Here is an 8507-nt window from a genome sequence, read left to right as displayed (position 1 = left end):
TGGACTCTATAAATATCTCAACCTCTTGCATTCATTTCATCACTTTTAAGAGTATTAAATTGAGATACTTTCAAGCTTTAACTTTTATTCTCCAATCTTTATTTATCTCTATTTATTCATACACTTTTGGAAAACTATTGATTGAGTTTACTTTTAAAAATCATTTCATTTATCAAAGTTTTTCAAACCTAACACTTGAGCTTTACTTTTTGTCATTCATTAAAGTGTTAGCCTACTTCTCTCCATTGTACTCAACTTTGAATATATCTTTTTTGTGGGAGAATATTCTTTTTTGTAAAATTTACTTTTAATTGAATTGTGAGTCGTATTGAGGTCCTGGAAAGTTCAACGATTGTAAAAGGATCGGTACTCCTTGATTGTAAGTTATCGAAAGCATTATAAGGGTTAAATTGCACCATAAGTCAATCAATATATTGAAAAGGGCTTTTCTCGTGACAGAGAGTTTGGTAACAGAGGACATGGACAGGTTGAATTGGATTGAACCTTTTATTAAATCATTTGCATTCTCTATCCCTTTTACTTATTAGTTTTACATTTCTTTCATTATTCAATTTCATATTTGTGTAATAGATATATCTAGAATTAATTTTCGAAAAAGTTTTAAAAACTAATTCACCCCCTCTTGGTTAGTCAATCTTTGGCTTTCACCACCCACACCTATTTCCATTTCATCTTCGTAGCTGACGCCACTCGAATTGATTAAGGTTCGGGGTTAAAACACCACCTTGGATTAAACTTGAGGCCATTTGGTTGTGATGGTGGTGAGATTTGGTAGGGTGATAGAATGGAAATTTGTGTTTGAATTGGGTTCAATTGTTGGAGGCAATGTTTCAATTATACAAAATTGTGTATGAATTGGGTGATGATGCAATCGTTGTAGATGATTGCATGGAGGAAAAATCAAGGTTGAAATTGTATATGACTGTGATTTAAAATGGTGTGGTGGATTGGTGATGGTGTGGAAAACTGTGTGTGAATTGGGTTCAATTATGGGAAACTTTGAGTGAATTGGGTGATGGTGAGGTGGTTACGAATGGTAGTGTAGAAGAAACGAACGACGAAAATTTTTATGTGATTGTGACTATGATTGTGATTGAGAGAGAAAAGGTGAGTAAGGTGATGTAAGAAGAATAGTGATTGTGATCAGTTAATTATAAATATTTAGCAATCTATTAATTGTATGACTTGCGACTTCATATTTGATTACGATCCATATTTTATGGCATATGTGACTATGATCTATAAACTTGTGTGATTAGTGACTTATTATGAATGTGTGACCATATAATGTGTTAATGGTGTTATATCTGATTGTGACTTATTTAATTTAAATTATAGGTCACAAAAGTTTATCCGAAATAAAAAAATGAGATTATATGATTTTTAAAATTTTTTAGTTTGTTGATTTTGAATTTGTATTTTTAAATGATTAATTTCACAAACGGTCATTGAACTTACAGAAAAATTACAAAACGGTCACTAAAGTTTAAAACTTTCAGTAACGGTCAATTAAATATTGGGACGCTTTAAAAAATGATCACTGAAGTTTAAAAAATTTTGAGCTACTTTTGCGGCAAATTTTCGACCACTTCCAACCACCGATACCACTGGATTTTGATACCGTTGAAAAGCCTACAATGTCCTTTTCAATTACAACAAAAAATCTCCCCCCAAACTCCAAAAGATTCGTCCGGAATAAACCCACAAAGTTGGCTACCTGAAAAAGCAAAAATCTGCCCAAATTTTCAGATTTCTTGGGGCGATTTTTGCGGTGATTTTTCGGTCGAATTCTTTGGTGTTACGGAGAGATTTTGAGTGGTAATTGAAGAGAACGTTGTGGGCTTTCCAACAGTATCAAAATTCGATAGTATCGGTGGTTGGAAGTAGCCGAAAAATTACTGCAAATGTAACCAAAGAAGCTAAAAAGTATTTTTCAACTTCAGTGACCATTTCAGAAACTTTTTAAATTTCAGTGACTGTTTTTTAAAGCGTCCCAATACTTAAGTGACCGTTAGTGAAAGATTTAAATTTCAGTAATCATTTTGTAATTTTTTTGTAAGTTCAATGACCGTTTGTGAAATTAACCCTATTTTTAAATGTTTGTAGTTATACGATTTATAGAAGGGGATGTGAGGCGGTGGGCTCTTTGTAGATATAAGAATTCCCCCCCCCCCCCACCCCCCCACCAAATTTTTTAACTCATGCTGGACTCAAGTTTAAATTGGACGCAGATGAAGGCCCATTTTTCATACGAGATAGGTGGGCTTTCACGTATGAGATGGATCGAGGAAACTTATAAACAAAAACCCACAGTTCTAGGGTTTTTACGGTAGAGAGTCTAAGGTGTTGCTGAGAAGTAGTGAGGGGCAGCACAACCGGCGGCATAAGAGGCGGCGGGAAGAGTCAATTCACAGACACCAAACTGTAACATGGTTTGTAGATTTGCTCTTAACATATCAGTTACCGACAATTTTGAATTGTAATTTAGGATGTGTATAGGTGGAATTCATCGATTTCATTGAACAATATTCTCTTGTAATCTGGGGTGTGTACCTTGCAAAAGTTAAGCTGTAGATCTACAGCATTTTTATAAGTTTCACGTAATGTGCGAAATTTGACATATTTGTATGTAAAATTCAATGTGTGCATACATTTATGTGATGCACCCTTGTGCCTTCGATAGATGCAGTTGGGAAATTTTGGTTGTAGACTAGCAGCTTGTAGATTAATTTGCACAATTTCAATTCAGCAGTGTTCATAATCTCCTTTTATATTTGTTCGTGGCCATAATATATAAACGGTGATTTAGATTGGACTTTCAGTATAACACATGTATTACCTGAGGATGACCCAAATTTTACGTTCATTCTTTTTCCCATACAGTATATATCTGAAGTTCGAAAGAAAAATGTCTTGAAATAACGTAAACCATTCCTACGAGTTCTCATATTTCGTATTAATGTTTTGTGTAAGGTGTACGTGCTTAGTGGGCACCTTTCTTTCGATTCTCCTTTTTCTACTCATGTTCCTTTTCTATTTGCTTCAAAAACTGTTTTACTTCTGACTGGAACTAGAACATTAGAATCTGAGCTGTCTATAAATGATCAAACCCGATGACCCATTAAACCAAAAGAACTGTACCCCTATGCAAGGAAAAGCAGCTATCTCCATCAGCCCATATTTTGGCCTTCAAAACATAAAATTTCTTATTGACCCATTTGGAAATATCGAACTGCCCACTAAACATTGAACAAATTTGTTTTTCATAGACCCATTTGGGAATATTCCACTGTCCCTACCAACTACAGAATAGTTCTTATTTTTCTTTTGTTTGCTAACACACTTTAAATTGTTCTATTATTATGAATTTTGAAGGTTGTTTATGGTGTATTATGAGCTAATTTGTATTTTGACATTTGTTTTGTTTTGTGTGATGCTTACACCTCGAGAGTTGTGCCTCACCTCATTAAGGAAGTATGTCTCAATACCAGATTAAGCCTTTTTAAACATTGGATTTGTCTAGAATCAAACAATCGAATGATTATTTTCATGTTTGTGTAATTAGATGCCTATCTTTAGATCCCAACGCTTTACAATTTAACAGTCTTGTACAGTTGTTGGGATTCTGAAATTTTTTATTATTTTATGTGCTTTTTTTTTTTCTTTGAGAAATTGAAAATGATTATTATGTAATGCTAGCTTCACCTTGGAGAACCAGTGAGCAATGTTGTTACTTTGGACTGGGTTTTTTATCAGTCAATATGCTTGTGAATAATCTTTACTTGTGCTTGTATAGGCGAGAGGATTGAAGAAACATTTGAAGAGGCTCAATGCCCCAAAGCATTGGATGCTTGACAAGCTTGGTGGAGCATTTGTAAGTTATTCATTGTAAAGGATTGAGTTTTGTTCTTGCAAATTATTTCCTTGTATTTTACCATGCATATGCTGTGACATAGGCTCCCAAGCCATCTTCAGGGCCACATAAGTCCAGGGAGTGCCTGCCGTTGATCCTTATTATGAGAAACAGGTTGAAGTATGCACTGACATACCGAGAAGTTATTGCCATTTTGATGCAACGGCATGTTTTGGTCGATGGCAAGGTCAGAACAGATAAGACTTATCCTGCTGGCTTCATGGGTATGTATGCTGTTCATGTTTCTTTCTTATTACATGGTTAAGTACTGATGCCTAATCAGTGGAGTAATTCTTGTATAACTTCATTTCCAGATGTTGTCTCAATCCCTAAAACAAATGAAAACTTCCGTCTGCTCTATGACACCAAGGGCAGATTTCGTCTCCACTCAGTCAGGGATGAAGAGGCAAAGGTTGGTTGAATTGCCTTTATGTTTGATTTCCAGCTACTTTGGGAAAATTATGTGTCAGTCTCTGAAATTGCATTCATATTTAGTTTAGTTATTTGGAAAGTGCTTGGCTATTAGTTTTTCATACATGCAGTTGCCACGCTCCAAGGAAGCATTTGTTTTATGTTGAACTTAGTTACATTTTCTTGTATATAGTGTCTACTCTGAAAATTTTGACATTTCTGAGTCTCTCACAATGTTGTATACCTCCTGCCAGTTTAAGCTTTGCAAGGTCCGATCTGTCCAATTTGGGAAGAAGGGAATACCATACCTCAATACTTATGATGGGAGAACCATCCGTTATCCAGATCCTCTTATAAAGGCCAATGATAGCGTCAAGTTGGATTTGGAGACAAACAAGATTGTTGATTTCATTAAATTCGATGTTGGGAATGTTGTAATGGTGACTGGTGGCAGAAACAGGGGACGGGTTGGAGTCATTAAGAACAGGGAAAAACATAAGGGTAGCTTCGAAACCATTCACGTCCAGGATGCACTTGGCCATGAGTTTGCTACTCGCCTGGGAAATGTTTTCACGATAGGTAAAGGTACAAAGCCTTGGGTGTCTCTACCAAAGGGGAAAGGCATCAAATTGTCCATCATCGAAGAGGCAAGAAAGAGGCTTGCTGTGCAATCAGCTACAACTGTTTAATGGCGTTCACCTCCAAGGACACGTTCAATCGAATCTAGATTTGGATGTACGTACTTATTTCGTTGGATTTCAATTTTCTTTTGACTTTAACACATTTTAATTTTTTGACGAGCTTTAATATTTGAGGAACCATATGAGCTTATTTTCAGTTATTCATATCAAGCTTTCTTGGAATTAGACTTAAAGCAGGAAACATGTATCAAGCTTAGAAACAGACGTCTAGATTGGAAATATGATGTTCGAAATAACATGTTGACCACTGAAATATATGCTGAAAGAATACCAAATTAGGAATCTGAGCATAATGAGGGGAAATATGACTTCCGAAATAACATGTTGACTGCCTATTTCCCTACACCAGTCTAGTCTTAATTTGCACAGATGGAAATTAGACACAGGAATTTTGCATAAATTTGCTTGTTCTGTCATCCTTAACCCTGTTTTTAGACTTGTTTCACGTAGTTCTTGCACTTTCATGTCTTTGTGATCTCCCATTTGAGAACACAAATGCATTTTTTCTTTTTTTGTTCTTTCGTCGAGACATAGCTCGATCACATTGCATCATGTGAAACTGGCCATTCCAGGTTGTCTGGGTAGAGTCTTGCTGAGCATGCCAAGCAGAAGGGCCAAACTGTATCTTATTTCTTGTTTAATTTTTTTTATAAGGCTCGTCTCGACTGCCTGTCCACCTTTACACTTCTATTTATGGTTCAGGTGATCTCTTCCTCAGATTCTGCAAATAAGTGTTCATGTAGAGATGCGGTCTTCCTATTCAACACATTTTTCAGATTTATTAGTACATGTGTTTTCTCATGCCCAGCAGATAGTTCAGTCCATATGAATTTTAGAAACATCATGCTGACGTTTTAAAATTTTATGTGTCATAGAGGCTGGATAAATGTAAATCTGAAATATTTTGTGCCCTTTGATTAAGAATAAGATTTATTATAATCAAATTCTATCATGAAATTTTGACTTACCATGGAGGTAAAAAAATTTATTGCAAAAATATATGAACGATTTTAGTAAATTTGTAATTTGTAATTCTGAAAGTCTCTCATAAATTAAGATGCAATATTATTTTAGCCTTGTTTGTCATCCTTTAACAAATTAAGGGCTTGTTTGAGCCACATTATTTCAAAAAAATGCATTCTTAAACTGATTTGATATTATTTCAACCATACATTTTTTAATAAAATAATATTACACGCAAATAAAAAAAAATTTCTTATTTTTTAATCACTTATTTTTCATTAATACGCTATTCAAGAATGCATTATGACCAAAATGATGTTGCTCCAATACCCTCTAAATTATTTGCTACAGTAACTTTTTTCACCACACGTTCATACAATAAATTATTTTATATACAAACCAATAAAAAAATTTTAAATTTCAACCACTCATTCAGTCATTCTCTAAATTATTCAAAACTCTCTATTTTCTCTTATAAAGGAAGACAAACAAGCTCTTTACTAAAAATTAACTAATATAAACTTTATTTTATGATGAAATTTTGTATTTCTCAATGATAATAAAACGAGAAATATAAAATCTGAGGGAATTGACGATGGAATTTGGAATTGAATGGTTATATTGTTATCACAATTTTTATTTATACCATATTTTAATTATTATTAAGCTCATCAATCTTTGCTCGTTATAGTAATTATTTTCTTAATTATTTTCGTTGAATTCTTATCATCAACCAACCATTAATTAATATACTAAATCCTTGTCGATGATTTATGTCAATATTTTGTTTTCATACTTTGAAATGAGAGAAAAATATATTTTTTATACTTTTTATTTTTTCGGAATATGATGGAAAAATAAGTTATTTCAATTGAGTTTTTGGACATAAACTGTTATCAAATATAAAATGTATTAACTAATGGAGTTTGACGATAAGACTATCATGAAAAATCATTAGGGCATAAATGCTATAATGATAAAAATTGAGAACCTTAAGTGTAATTAAAATGTGGTGTAAGAAACAAGATTTGTAGTGTAAATATAGCCCCTTATTGATTTGATTTAGTTACTTTACTTTAATTTGTTTAGCATACTTATTTTCAACAATATATTTACACAATAAAATATTTTATACGTAAAGTCAAAAATTTTTCCTAATTTTTGACCAAGTATTCTTCCAAAATATTATTCAAAACATAGTCTTTCTTGAAATAAAAGCCACCAAACAGGGGCATAATTACCCTTTGTAGCTATATTTTCGTTCAAAACTACTTCCTTCGTTACTAGAAATTTAAAAATATGAATTTATGATTATTCTGGTTGCAAATTAATTGACTAATTTCAACACTGAATAAATTTGTTCCCCGTTTCATAGCTAGTAGCCTAATAGTGACGAAAAAGTTCTATCAATTATTTTCTGTCACTTTCGAAGTGTTTCCCAATAGTGAATTTATTGGATTGAGGTCCCGACATTAGAGGCTAATATACAATATGATAAAAGGTTTGAAATGGATGTTTAATTTTTACCCACCAGGCGACTTGACTTTTGCTCGAGGGTAGTGTCGGGTAAGTAGGCAGCAAATTGATTGTGAATTTAGAGATTTAAGATTGATTAGACCCACCTCTTTATAAGGGTTAATATGACTCGAGTGATCGTATCGTGCATTATAGTCTAATACATTGAGAATTTAGAAATCTAAGATGACTCTGTATGTCCATTGTTTGGTGTAGATCAAGTCCTTGTTTTATAACCATAAAAATAAGTTTTTTTTTTTTTTTTTTTTGAGAAAAATAAATTTTGTAATAGTGAATTTGTTGGATTGAGGTCCCAACATTAGAGTTACTATGCAATACGATGGAAGGTTTGAAGTGGATGTTTACTTTTTACCCACCTGGTCGGCTTGACTTTTGCTCGAGGGTAGTGTCAGGCAAGTAGGCAGCAAATTGATTGTGAATTTAGAGATTTAAGATTGATTAGACCCACCTCTTTATAAGGTTAATAACTTAATATGACTCGTGTGATCGTGTTGTGCATTATAGTCTAACACGTTGCGAATTTAGAAATCTAAGACGACTCTCTATGTCCATTGTTTGGTGTAGATCAAGTCCCTGTTTTATAACCATAAAAATAAGGTTGTTTTTTTTTTTTTTATATAAAAATAAATTTTGTAATAGTGAATTTATTTTCTTGAGGTCCCGATATTAGATGTTAATATACAATATGATAAAAGGTTTGAAGTGGAAGTTTATTTTTTACCCACCCGGTCGACTTGACTTTTGCTCGAGGGTAGTGTAGGTCAAGTAGGCAGCAAATTGATTGTGAATTTAGAGATTTAAGATTGATTAGACCCACCTTTGCATGAGGATAATATGACTCGTGTGATCGTGTTGTGCATTATAGTTTAACACGTTGCGAATTTAGAAATCTAAGACAACTCTCTATGTCCATTGTTCGGTGCAGATCAAGTCGCTGTTTTATAACCATAAAAATAAGTTTT

At 33.3% G+C, this 8507-nt stretch overlaps 1 protein-coding gene across 2 annotated transcripts; it reads left to right on the top strand.

Moving 5' to 3' along the window:
- Positions 1-2338: 2338 nt before the first annotated feature.
- On the top strand, positions 2339-5962 carry LOC111369734 (40S ribosomal protein S4-like). 2 transcript variants are annotated; one of them, XM_022991368.1, is made up of 6 exons: positions 2339-2453; positions 3818-3895; positions 3978-4158; positions 4249-4346; positions 4600-5080; positions 5749-5962. In XM_022991368.1, exons 1-5 carry the CDS (start codon positions 2451-2453, stop codon positions 5032-5034), a joined length of 795 nt encoding a protein of 264 aa, XP_022847136.1. In that variant the 5' UTR covers positions 2339-2450; the 3' UTR covers positions 5035-5080; positions 5749-5962. The 2 variants fall into 2 exon arrangements, with proteins under 2 accessions (XP_022847136.1, XP_022847135.1); XM_022991367.1 differs by lacking the exon at positions 5749-5962 and having other exon boundaries at positions 4600-5311.
- Positions 5963-8507: the final 2545 nt, after the last annotated feature.

Source organism: Olea europaea, chromosome 20 (genome assembly GCF_002742605.1).
Source record: "Olea europaea var. sylvestris chromosome 20, O_europaea_v1, whole genome shotgun sequence".
In the NCBI taxonomy this organism is placed as follows: domain Eukaryota; kingdom Viridiplantae; phylum Streptophyta; class Magnoliopsida; order Lamiales; family Oleaceae; genus Olea; species Olea europaea.
The sequence above is the reverse complement of the archived record's forward strand: the minus strand, read 5'-3'. Positions and strand labels throughout refer to the sequence as shown.